General features: G+C 39.8%; 1 protein-coding gene across 1 annotated transcript in view; it reads left to right on the forward strand.

Moving 5' to 3' along the window:
• FARSB (phenylalanyl-tRNA synthetase subunit beta) overlaps window positions 1-13,665 on the forward strand; it is a 70,867-nt gene that overhangs the window by 17,846 nt on the left and 39,356 nt on the right. The window contains exons 7-14 of the mRNA XM_040450350.1: window positions 241-262; window positions 739-861; window positions 2,319-2,380; window positions 3,297-3,348; window positions 6,748-6,809; window positions 7,281-7,488; window positions 7,968-8,048; window positions 11,339-11,431. Coding sequence (XP_040306284.1) covers window positions 241-262; window positions 739-861; window positions 2,319-2,380; window positions 3,297-3,348; window positions 6,748-6,809; window positions 7,281-7,488; window positions 7,968-8,048; window positions 11,339-11,431 — 703 coding nt within the window. The remainder of the gene's footprint in view (window positions 1-240; window positions 263-738; window positions 862-2,318; window positions 2,381-3,296; window positions 3,349-6,747; window positions 6,810-7,280; window positions 7,489-7,967; window positions 8,049-11,338; window positions 11,432-13,665) is intronic.

Genomic DNA, 13,665 nt, shown 5'->3' on the forward strand with positions numbered 1-13,665 from the left:
AAAAAAAAAAAAAAAGAGTGAAAACATATGGTATCTGTCTTTCTCTGTATGGCTTATTTCACTTAGCATAACAGTCTCCAGTTCCATCCACGTTGCTACAAAGGGCCAAATTTCATTCTTTCTTATTGCCACGTAGTACTCCATTGTGTATATAAACCACAATTTCTTTATCCATTCATCAGTAACCTGCTATTTTATAGTTAAAACTTTTAAGCTGAATTTCGGCCCTCTTTTTCTCAGTCCTGAGGGCTTGTTTGATGAGGCAACTTGAATGTATTCATAAAATTTAATGACCTCAGAGCCGTAGATGTTACCCTTTTGGAGAGGAGAAGGTTTAGTTGATTCATGATGAGAAGAGTTTGTTGTCCTTGAGGTCTTAGACTTGAGCTGTTACAGTGGTTCAGAACCTGAGCTTCAGAGTAGCCGGACTGAGACCATATCATAGCCTTGCTGCTTCATGGATTGGAATCAGGGTCAAGGAGCTCAAGCTCTGAATGTTCGTTCTACCTGTAGCTCCGGCACAGGGTTGTGGTGAAGGTGCGAGGAGACGGCTTCTTCCAGTGCCGGCAGAGCAGGTGGTGGGCTGAATGCACTTAGTAACAGCTGGTTACTGTTTTGATGCACCTGCTTGCAGTGGGGGCTTAAAATAAAGGTTGCATTTTCACCTTACCTCTGAGATATCAGTTTATATCGTGTCCTAATTGAAAATGTCATTCCTGTGTTGGAGAGCTTTTGTAGTGCACCTGTATTTCTGAAACCGATTGTTTTTGTTACCTTGTGTTTGTTGCAGGAAATCATTCCAAAATAACTGTAAATACTCGAAATGTATTTATTGAATGCACAGGAACGGACTTTACTAAGGTAAGTGAAACAGATTCCACTTTTATAGTGTCGGACAGGACAGATTTTATTTGTGGCCAAGACTATATGGCTGAACTACAAAGTGTTGATTTCGTAGATGGGAACATGCTTCAGAAATTTAGAAAATTAGAAAACTGTAGATGTTCTGTGCTTGGTAATGGTGTGTTCATTTAATCAACAAACCTTTAATGAGTACTTCTGTCTTTCCAGTGCTGTGAATTTAATGAGGTACAAGTTTCTGGACTTTAAGGAACTCATTCTGGTGGGAGAATTAGCCATATACCTAACTGTAAAATTGAGAAATGGAATACAGTGTTGTATAACTTGTTTGTTGGCTTAATTTAAATGCGGAGTAATTTGGTGCCTTGTGTACCTGGTAATAAGTTTTTAAAAATGAACTGGCTATAAAGAAGCGTTATTTAGCAAGTTGACAAAGGGCACGTGCATGTGATGATATCTAGAGTATGTAGAATACTAGTTCAGTCACTTTTAGTAAATACGTATATTAGATTGCTATGAAACACCCCCCACCCCCGATTTCTTTACACGGGTTAAGTAAGGTGTAAGGTGAGGTGGCAGGTAAGCAAATTGGGAAAGATAAGCTTGAACGGCAGGAGAAGCCTGGCCTGTAGAAATAGGGCAGATAAATGGCATCTAATACATCTTAACAGGATTGGACACCACTGTAAGGTATTTCATTTATAACTTTTATGGGCCATATTTGCCGTCAGAAATCCTAGAGTGATAATGGCTTACACTATTTACCAATTAAAAAGAATTCATACGTTAACAGACCTTTAGGTGGCTTTCCTAAATCTTACATTTAAACAGTGAAGGGTATGTAAAAGCAAAGCCTATATCCCAATAAGTTTACTGTATTTTTTTTCTGAGAATATTTTTCCAGTTAAAAACTTTAAGAAATCTGTATGGCCCTTGCAGTATGCCAGGCATTGCTCTCACATTAAAACATTTAATCTTCATAATAACCAGATGAGACTATAGGAATTTTATTGTCTCCATGTAACAGATGAAGATGGTGACCTACAAAGATGGTAAGGAACTGGCCCAAAGTCCGGTTACTAGTGAGTGGTCGAGCCAGGAGTCGGGCGCCTGGCTGCAGAGATCTAGGACACTGATGAGGTTTACCCCCAGACTTAGCCGTTTGTCTCCCTTGGAACTTGGTGAACCCAAGGGGGAGGGCCGGGGGAAGTGGATGATTTGTTTCAGTCATGGATTGTTAACTCTCAGAGAACTGAATAAATGCAGACCACCTGAAGGTACGGCTAGGCCTGCTTTAGCTCACAAGCTCTTATTCCACTCCCTTTTTTAGAATGTATATATAAAGTCTCATTTTTAGATGTTTGAGGACTAAATTAAATTTTCACTTCCATCTGAGTGAAGAGAGAATGTATCTATAGATTACAATATTTGTCTTTTCCTTTTTTTTTTTTTTGCAGGCAAAAATAGTTCTCGATGTTATTGTCACCATGTTCAGTGAATATTGTGAGAATCCGTTCATGTAAGTTCATTTGACATCTTTATTGACAGCCTGTTGTTCTGAAGGCAAAGCAGTAAGGCCTTGTGTTAGACGTAAAGATGAAAAACGTGGCTCTGGTGATTAGAATATATCCGCTCTTTGCGGGGGCTAAGATCCGAACATAAATGTATAAAATAAAAAGTGATAAGTACTTTAAAATAAATTTCAGTGACGTTCTGGCTGTAAGGGCAGGTTATTGCCAGCTGAGGCACCTGGGCAGACCTCGTGGAGGCAACGAAATTCAAGCTGTGTTTAAGGATCGTTGCATTTGAGGATGTAAACATGGAGGGGCAGCTGAGGAACAGCTAAACAAGTAGGGAAGCACGTATGAGAGCAAAGCATTTATCCTCTATGTATCACTAAGATCTCTGTATTTTTTTCCAGAGCCTATTGTTGGCTTAGACAACATTTAAACGGCCCTTGCTGCGTATCAGCATCATTGTTCATTCAAATGTTCATTATAATTCAGAATAGCTGCATCACTGCAGAGCCCACGCCTGAAATCGCGTGGCGGTGCCAGTTTTGTTGCTTGATGCGCCCCTGAGCGGTTGCGTAGCCAGCTTTCGTGGTGTAACACAGCACCCTGGTGAAGGCTGGAATATGTGCGTCCGTGTTGGCGGGGAGCCCACAGGGGAAGCGTGCTTTGCAGCCCCGAGAAGAGAACGTCAGGCTGCGCTGCCCCAGGAGAGATGGGAGCCACGGGGAGTGCAACAGCAGGGGGGCGGCGAATGCAGGGGGATTAATCCAGGCGGCAGTGTTGGAACGTGAATGGATTGAATGTGTTGAGGCTACTGTTACAGGCCAACTGAGAGACTTGTGAGCCATACGTTCATTTCTAGAACTCACTGCTTTTTTTTTAAGTGTTTTATTTCTGGCTTTCTCTTTTTTTTTTTCTAAGGGTTGAAGCCGCTGAGGTAGTTTTTCCTAATGGAAAATCATACATCTTTCCAGTAAGTATTTAAGAAGTGGACTTGATAACACAGGTGGTAACAATAATGGTGCTGGAGTGCTCGTTGTATGTCCGTCCGTCCGTCCACCCACATGGCAGGCACTATACTATGCGCATTACATGGACATAATCACATTGCCCCTGTGAAGGTGGGTGCTGTTATTAATGCCCTCTCCCAGATGGAGTTAGAGACCTTCAGATGCTAAATAGCTTGCCTCTTGCTGTTAAGTGGGAGAGCTGTGCGACAGTTGGGCTTCAGCCACCAGCTCCATTATATGACCACAGCACGTGGCCAGAATTGCTCTGATTTCTTCTATTAGCCAGTTAACTGGGTAATTTATAGTCTGACCCCTTCTAAGATCACTCAGCCCTCCAAACCTAATTAATCTGTTCACGTTTGAGTTAACAGTTGCTAAAGGCCATCACTGTAACTAAAAATTCCGAATGTATTAGCAGGACTAAGGAATAAGCACGATTATTGTCCAGACGTAGGATCTTAGTAAAAGAAAAATCTAAACCAACATTATTCTTAACTGACTGGGTTTTTTTCTTCCCCTAAGATGGTTTTATAAATAAAGATGACCATTCCAACACATGACTGTATTAGTCATTTAGTTGTGGTTATGATTCAGTGAGGCCATTCTTTAAGCTCTTTTTCTTTGGAATTTTCACTATTCCTCCGTCACTTAAGAAGTGGATCACAGCCTGGAATAGTTTCTACTATTTAAATAGCCTTTAAAGTAGATGAAACCTGCTGAGGTCAGAACACCCCGTCCTGAAAACATGAGTAATTTAGCATCCTATTTTATTCTAGAATATTGATGATAATTCAAAATAAATGTATAACTATAGAAAACGTTGAAATTATGGGCAGTATCAGTTAAAAATTTTTAGTGGCTGTTACCTTTTGTTATATAATTAACTGATATCTTAAGGCTTAGTGACTTAAAACAACGAAGATTTGTTCATGACCATGAACAATAGAATCATGATTCTGTTGGTCAGCTGGGTAGTTCTGGTCTGAGCTGGCTTGGCTAACCTCTGCCAGCCTTGTTCCGGGTCATCAGCTGGTTGGTAGGCTAGCAGCTAGATGACCTTTGATGGCCTCGATCAAGTCTGCTTAGCCTTGGAGTACCCAGGTCAAGTGTCTGTCACATCCAGCAAGGTAGTTTGGTCTTTATTACATGGTGGCAGTTGCAGGGTTCCCAGCAGCGAGAGAGAGCAAGTCCAGTGCTTCAGTATTTTTAAGCATGGTGTCCTGTTGGCCTAAGCCAGTCATTTTGCTAGATTGAAGGAGTGTGAAATAGACTCTCATTTCTCAGTGTGGGGGCCTCAAGTGTTATATTGTGAGTCCATGGATGCAGCAGAGTTGGGAAGAATTGGCCGTTTATGTGGTTTACCACAGTAGTACTTGGGATTAGCCAGAGATAGCTTTTTAGTTTGTTTTACAGTGATGTCTCGAGTTGAGAAAGTTTTTTTTCTCTTTAATGTGAAGAACTGTCAAGTATTTTTTGTTTAACTTTTTTTTTTTTTAATGTTTATTTTTGAGAGACAGAGACAGAGTATGAGCAGGGGAGGGGCAGAGAGAGAGGGAGACACAGAATCTGAAGCAGGCTCCGGGCTCTGAGCTGTCAGCACAGAGCCCAATGCAGGGCTCGAACTCCTGGACTCTGAGATCGTGACCTGAGCTGAAGTCGGCCACCCAACCGACTGAGCCACCCAGACGCCCCAAGAATCGTCAAGTGTTAACAAAAGTGAAATATGTACTTTGAGGAAGAAAAAGATACGTTAAAATTTGGTTGACTTTTCTCATGTAGCTAATTCCTTGAATTTGTTTGCATTATAAAGAGGTTTCATAAATTTGAAATGATGGGATTTCTGAACGGGAGTACTGTATCAGTGTTGTCATTTGTTAATTTATTTCCTTATAAATGTGGATTAAAACAGCTCTTCTCAGATTGTCCTCCCAGAAGAGAATGACCTTCTGAGGAACTGATTGTTCCTCATGTGAAATAGCATGTTTTTTAAAACACTTTGGAAGTTCTTCCTAGTCTTCTGTTATTTCATATAAAAGAATAAGAGGACCTGAAAAGATAAAGTGGAAGGCAGTGAGAGAGGCTGGTGGTTGATGGTGGGAGCCTTGGAATTAGGCTGCCTGAACATGTCAGTTCACGTGTTTGTTCATTTGCTACTTGGACACACTTACTCATTAATTGTATACCAAGTGCTTATTCTCTTGTGAGCATGTTTGTAAGCACTAGGAATATAGCGTCACAACCTCAGCAGCTTACCATTGTTGTGATCAGGGAATAGTTATTCATCTAAAATTTACTATTCTCATTTCACAAATAAGAAATCTAATAGTATCTGTTGTGAGGGTTAAGGTTAGTATCTTCAAAGTGTCTTGTACTGTTTAGTTCATATTAACGACTCAGTGAAGGTTGTTTCTGTGGCAGTCATTAGCATCTGGTGTTGTACTTTTTAAACCCTAACGTGCAGTCACATCAGCTCAGGATCTTGATATCAGATCTGGATTCAGTAGTTCCATTGTCACTGCTCCCAGCAACAAGGCCAAAGAGTCTGCATTTCTAAGAGGCACTTGGGTGATGATGATGTTTCTGCCTGAGAACTGCATTTTGAATGGCAGGGCTCTGGCCCATTGTCCTTACTTGAATCCAAACATTTTTAGATACAGCCTTTTTTGCTAGTGGTAGTTACACTTTTGAGAGTAATTTAGTGATAAGAAACATTCATAGATATGTGTGCAAAGGTGCCGAAAAGCCTGAGTTTTATACATATTTGTTCCTACCTAACATGGCACAGTTATGTGCTGTTTGAAGGAGAGTGAGTACCGATTTATGAGATGCTTCCAGCCTTACCTTCTAGAGCAGATTGATAATCGCTAGGACTGCCTGGGGGCGCCTGGTCGCATTCCCCACCAGAATAAATGATAAGAAAGGAGTTTCTTTGTAACACTTAGATTTAGCTTAATGGTGATATTTGATAGTACACGGTGGTATTTGAACTCTTTCTTGGTCGTATACACCAGCTTGCATGAGAGGAGATTCAAAATCTTTAGGATTTATAAGCATCTTAGAAATGATGTACCAGGGTTTTATTGTAGAGAGTGGTGATTGATCATCTAAGAGAAAAGTGTTTGACATTTTATATTTCTGAGAAGTTCCTGTTGTCTAGCAAGTAGAATGTTCAGTTATGAACGTAATGTAGCAGATTTATTCCTCCATAATGTTTTCGAAACATTATGTTTATTTTCAGTGTCTCGCTCTAACAACGTTTTTTTGGGAGGGCAAACTGCCACAGTAAGATGACGTAAAATTAGAGTCTAACACTGTAGCTGACAGGGAATGACTGAAGCTTCTCAAACTTTTTCTCTTTGAAGGAACTGGCTTACCGAAAAGAGATCGTGAGAGCTGATCTAATTAACAAAAAAGTTGGAATCAGGTACGCTTTGAAAACATTTATTTACTGTTGGAGAGAATTCAAGAATGAAGTACCCACAGGACTTTAATTTTTCTTGGAAGAATGCTTAGGGTTTTCATATCTTTTCAGAGTAAGTGATAATAAATCCTCTGTTGTGATATCTAGTGTCTAACGGAACTCCAAAAGAAAGGTGATACTTAGAGTATTTTAAAACAAAATATAAGCATTTTTTAAAAAAATTTTTTAATGTTTATTTATATTTGACAGAGACAGAGACAGAGTGTGAGCAGGGGAGGGGCAGAGAGAGAGGGAGACACAGAAACAGAAGCAGGCTCCAGGCTCCGAGCTGTCCGCACAGAGCCCGACCCGACACGGGGCTCGAACTCAAACCATGAGATCATGACTGAGCCCACTGAGCCACCCAGGCGCCCCAAAATATAAGCATGTTTTAAGTAATCCAGCAAGTTTATGGATTGTACATTCCTGTTTCAGAGAAACTCCAGAAAATATTGCCAAGCTTCTAACCAGGATGCATTTAAAGTCCGAAGTAATAGGCGACGGGAATCAGATTGAGATTGAGATCCCTCCAACCAGAGCTGACGTTATCCATGCATGTGATATTGTGGAAGACGCAGCTATTGCTTACGGATATAACAACATTCAGATGGCTCTCCCGAAAACATACACCATAGCTAATCAAGTAAGATTGCACCCTTAAATAAATATTCCTTATTGTGAGAGACTGATTATTGAATGGCAGGAAGGTTTTGGGAAAAACAGAACATAGGAATTAAGTAGCATTTGGACATGCTGTGCCATGAGAGGCATTTGCTATGGAGAGGATACAAAACAGATGCCCAGTGGATTAGAGTAAGTTGAAAACTTGTGATGGCTAGTACTTGAAGAAAGACAGGTTTCGAGTTTGGAGCCCTTTTGAATCTTTAACTGGGATATTCATTTCCTCATCCTGGCCTGAAGGCAGAAGTTTGGTGTGGGAGAGGTCAAGTGGGGGTTTGTACATCTGTGTTGGAATAGTGGGGCGGTGGGGAGGGCTAAAACGGGGGTGCTAGCGGTATTAGGATGGAAGGGGGTTTTCCTTTTAATGACATGTTTTGTTTAAACCTTTTGTCAGTAGGAAATTTTATTGAGGTGAAATAAAGTGAAATATCTTTTTTTCAGTTTCCTCTTAATAAGCTCACAGAGCTCCTACGGTATGACATGGCAGCCGCCGGATTCACCGAAGCGCTTACCTTTGCTCTGGTATGTCCTGTGTGCTTTTCTGTGCAGCTGATTGTTGGCAGTGAATCCCTGAATTACTGTATTCTCTGATTCCTGACACGAACTTACAAAAGCCGGACTGCTAACATTTCCAGGTTCTAGAAAAATGTTTTCACTTGAGAACGTACAATTTCTAGTGAAGAAATGTTTTCTTTTTAGTCGCTGAAAATCATGAAGGACAAAACAGTCTTAAATGACAGATAACTGTGTATTTTTTATTAGCATGGAAATGTTAAGGGTTGAATTCGCAATGAATTTCATAACCAGACTGATGAAGTTAGAATATTTAGTCTTAATTTGGTTGTGTCTGTGCCCACTAGATGCCGCCCTGGTTAAGGGTTTGTGGACTGTTACACATTAAACTGGTCTTTGAACATGTTCACAACATTTGCTTTGAGTTGAAAAGCTGACATAAAAGACTTGAATCAGGAAATGAATTTTATTACAAAATAGAAGGAAATCCCCTTCCCCCTGCAGATTGACCATTTGAAAAGAATAAAATATGTATGCCGTTTATAGTTCCTTCTTCTCTTGCTGAGCATTTATGTGGTGCCTACAGCGTGGTTCTTGAGTATTCAAGCAAGCTTCTGCTTAATGACGTAGGGCAAAACCCAAACCAAAGGAAAACAAAACTAATTCGTTTTCTCCCCTCAGCTCGACTCCAGACATAGACTTCTCAGTGTTGTATTTACAGAAGGCAGGAGTGGGGGCTACGCTACTACGTATGTGGGGAGAGGGAGATGCAACCTCTCCGGGTCCTTTTAGTGAGCATTTGTATTTGTAGGATGCTAACATGGGAAGGGATCTCACGGATCTTCTCGGTCAACATTTTCATTTTGCTGATTCACTAGTCCTTTATTTAGATTTTAAATGTGTTTTTTTAATTGTTTTTAATGTTTTATTTCTTTCTGAGAGAGAAACAGAGCATGAGCCGGGGAGGGGCCAGAGAGAGGGAGACACAGAATCCAAAGCAGGTTTCGGGTTCTGAGCTGTCAACGCAGGGCCTGACATGGGGCTTGAATTCATGAACCTTGAGATCATGAGCTGAGCTGAAGTCAGACGCTTAACTGACCGAACCACCCAGGTGCCCGAAGAAATGTATTGCATTTTATTTTATTTAAAAATTATTTTTTAACATTTATTTATTTTTGAGAGAGCAAGACACAACGCAAGTTCGAACCCACGAACTGTGAGATCATGACCTGAGCTGAAGTCGGACACTTAACACCCAGGTGGGTGGCTCATTCAGTTAAGCATTCGAGTTTGGCTCAGGTCATGATCTCATGGTTCTTGGGTTAGAGTCCTACGTTGGGCTCTGTGCTGACAGCTCGGAGCCTGGAGCCTGCTTTGGATTCTGCGTCCCTCCCCACTCTCTGCCCCTCCCCTGCTCATGCTCTTTCTCAAAAATAAATAAATGTTAAAAAAAAATTTTTAAATGAAGTGACATAGGATTGATTTGAAAGGATTCAAAACCTGTACAGAACCATGTAGAGTAAACCATGACTGTTCCCTTCTGTTGGCCCTCTGGATTCTAACCCTATTTTCCTCCCCAGAACTAACTGCTGTTTAGACTTCGGCATGTGTGTTTCCCTGCCTTTTTGCAGAAGTAGTGTTTAAAAAGAAAAAATTTAAACTGCTTCTAATCTCAGTCCGTTATCCTCCATTGTTGTGATAAAGTACAAGGTCACTCACATACCTACCTATGTTGCTGTGCAGAACGATTTTTTTTTTTTTTTAATACAGACGAGTTCTTTTTGAGAGTAGATTGCATTTAAATTGCATTTCCTAATTCATCACATTATATCTTGTTATAAAACCACCTCCGTGTTGTAGAGAAAATTTGATTATTCCCAGTATGCCTGCCATGATTCTCTACCTCTGCAGCCATGGCAGATCAGGGAGCTTTTTTCTGCTCTGCCTGCATGTGGCTTCAGTATCCCTCCCAAGAGAGGTGGCAAGAATCATTAGAACTGGCATTGACATAAAATCTGAGCCCATCCGTGTTTTTTCCCCCCAAGAGAAATGCAGACTAACTAGCCCTTTAAGACCATTTGGTAAAATAGTGCAATTAGGCAACATCACCTAATGTTGGAGATGGTTCAGTACCCTGATGGTACATCAGTTTTCATGTTAAGTTTTAAACTCCTTTGCAGCAGTTATCAGTTAGCATTAATATGTGATACTTGTTCTTAGTAATTTATTAAGCATCATTGTTAATATTTCTTTGAGCGCTTAGTTTGTGCCAGGTACTTTATTTGCATTATCTTGTTAACTCATTTGTTAGATGTAATGCATCTAATAGTGAGTTTTATTTTCATACCGTCTGCCTATCATTCTGGTTTTGTGACCAGCCTCTTTCTCTGTTTGGTGGGTGAGTGCTTAAGAGTTTATTCCTCAGAGGGGCGCCTGGGTGGCGCAGTCGGTTAAGCGTCCGACTTCAGCCAGGTCACGATCTCGCGGTCCGTGAGTTCGAGCCCCGCGTCAGGCTCTGGGCTGATGGCTCAGAGCCTGGAGCCTGTTTCCGATTCTGTGTCTCCCTCTCTCTCTGCCCCTCCCCCGTTCATGCTCTGTCTCTCTCTGTCCCAAAATAAACATTGAAAATCTTTAAAAAAAAAAAAAAAAAAAAAGAGTTTATTCCTCACAGCTTTATCAAGCACAGATGCACAGAAGTTAAATGATCAAGTAGAAAGAATGTTGGGCAGAATTCAGGCCACTTGAATTCTGCTCTTACTCCTGTCATTCTACCGTAAGTCAGTATGTATTTAGCAGACATTATAATGGTAATCAAAACAAAGCCATAGGAACACCAAGGAAAGAGAGAAGTTGGAGTCACTAGGAATATATCTATGGAAGAGGTAGAACTCTGTTGGGGGATGGTAGTAGGTAGGTTGGGGGAAGGCACTTATGGTAAAAGGAAGGAAGGAAGAGTGTAAGATTCAGGGAATGGGTAGCTAGTTGTAAGAGACTAGACTGGTAAGTGAGAGGCTAGCTTAGGAAGGGCCCAAACACAGTTATAGCACCATCAACATGTGGAAAACTTACTTTGCCTTTGTATCATAGATAGAACTCCTTGTAAAAGAACTGTTAATGTGAAATTATATCTGCTGTGTCCCTGAAGTAGTTGATACATGTATTCTTTTCTTTTTTTTTTAACTTCTTTATACAGAGAATCTACATTGCTACAAGACCGTAAGTTGACTTATAGCCTTAAATACTTTGTATATTCCATTTAGTCATTGTTTTTCCTTATTTATTTTGTATGTACTTCTCAGTGCTCCCAAGAAGATATTGCTGATAAACTTGGTTTGGACATCTCTGCAACAAAGGCAGTCCACATAAGTAATCCTAAGACAGCTGAATTCCAGGTGAGAATTCTAAGTAGCCACGAGTTTGAGTAAATACCGAGAGGTGGTACATAAGTTATTATACTTCAGATAACAAAGTCTTAGAGCTTTTTAAAAGTCTCTTCTTGGATAGAGGATAGTTGGTTCCTGCATACTTTGTTGACAAATTCTTAACACCTTTTTGTAATCTTTTCTCGATTGATTTACAGTGGGTCTTTGCTTGCTCTGTGCTGTGTAGCCCAGTCTTATCTGAACTTTCCATTTCATTCCTTTCAAATCAGTTGACTTTTTAAGTACTATTTGAAGTTTTCATCTTTTCTACCCATTTGTAGTAAATGAGTCAGTAACTATTCACAGTACCTCTGTGAAGTCATTCACTTTGAAATTAGTTGCTACATCAGTTTTTGACTAGGCCGTCTCCATTTTTTTTCGTGGTAATCCTTTAGTTCAATGGCAGTTTCACATAGGGTGTAGGAATATGTCAGTGCAAATGATACTACCTTAGTAAGCGTTAAATGATTTACATTATAGACTCGATATTACCTTGAAGTGCTCTTTTTATAGATTATGATACCTTTGCTTATTAATGACTTTAAATCACCTCCCCTCTTTCATACTGGCTCGCTCTCATTCTGTTTTGCTTACAGGCGCAATTCTTGATGATTTTTCTTTTTTTCTTTTAAATTTTTTTAACCTTTTATTTATTTTTGAGAGAGAGAGAGTGCACGCAGGTGAGGGGCAGAGAGAGAGGGAGAAACAGTCCGAAGCAGGTTCCAGGCTCTGAGCTGTCAGCACAGAGCCCGATGCGGGGCTCGAACTCACGAACTGTGAGATCATGATCTGGGCCGAAGTCGGATACTTAACCGACTGAGCCACCCAGGTGCCCCTCTTGATGATTTTTCTTTAACCCGGGTTTGGAATCAAGGGAAATCTTAGAATTGGGAAGAAATGCTTTCAAATAAATTAATGCTGTTGATAACATGTGAACTCTTAAGATAGTTCTGTGGTTTTTACATCTGTAAAAGAAGGCTCAATTCTAAAAATTTTTAAAGTTCTAAAAATGTTAAAATTTAGATTTTTTTTTAAAGTTAGATTTAATCTATAGGGCTACCCACTAATGCGGTAGATTAGGGCGAGGCTGTTTAAAGAACTAATTGATAATAACATGGACCAAGTACATGAGTTGTTTCTTGGTATTCGGTGTCAGAACTTTGAAGAATTATGCCAATTTGGAAGGATTGTGATCATAAGTTTGCTTTGAGACCCACTAGCTTTTCTACTGCTCTCTCTTATGGTGTTCTTTTTAATAGGAGACACTCAAAATCATTTGGGTAGAGGGATTTTTCAGTAAATCTTAACTGGGTTTTTATTTGCATTTATTCCAGGTTTTCCGTTTTCTCCCAGTTTTGTTTATCAAGTTTGATAGATGTAAGATGAGGTAATGTTCTTTAGGTTTACATTCTGTTTTCTATGTAAGTGGAAGGAAAACAAATCAGAAGCACATTAAATATCACTATAAATAGTAGTGGTTTAGCACACTTTCAGAATCAATAATTCTGCATAAAATACATTAGATGAGAGGCTATCTTTTGGATTCGACAGATTCTGCAGTTTATTCATGGTTTACTAGCAGATATATCCTCCTGCTACTCATGGGGCTGACAGGTTTCTGTTTGCTTATGGTTAAATGTAAAGTTGTTTGTGGACTTGTAACTCCGTTTATTGTCTAAGCCCATTCTTTCTCTTGCATAATTCTTAATTTGGGGGTATTTTCTCACAGAGATGTTAGAGAATGGATGTAAGAAGAAATGTCATTTAGTTAAAACATGTAAATTTTTATTATAAACAAAATTACAGAACGTTACCACATTCCCCCAAGTCAGCAATAGTATTCTTTAGTATCCTTAAGTAGCCAATCATTGTTCACATTTTTCCAGTTGTCTCAAGTTTTTTAATAGTTTGACTTGGCATTCAAATGTTCGTACAAAGTTGATGTGTTTCTTAAGTCTTTTTAATTTACAGATTGCTCCTCTAGCCATCTCTGTCTTTTCCTCTCTCCCTTTCACTTTATTTGTTGAAGAAACGGGGTCATTTGTCCTGTAGAGTTCCCACAGTTAAGATTTTGTGGAATACGTTCCACTGGTCCCCTATATTTCTAGTATGTCGGTAGGTAGATGTAGAAGTTTGATTGGATTCAGTTTTCACTATTTGTATTGCCGTGAGTTTCTAAACAAGCAAATAAGGCTTATCTGTAA

This window comes from Herpailurus yagouaroundi, unplaced genomic scaffold (genome assembly GCF_014898765.1).
Source record: "Herpailurus yagouaroundi ecotype Mexico unplaced genomic scaffold, PumYag 202, whole genome shotgun sequence".
In the NCBI taxonomy this organism is placed as follows: domain Eukaryota; kingdom Metazoa; phylum Chordata; class Mammalia; order Carnivora; family Felidae; genus Herpailurus; species Herpailurus yagouaroundi.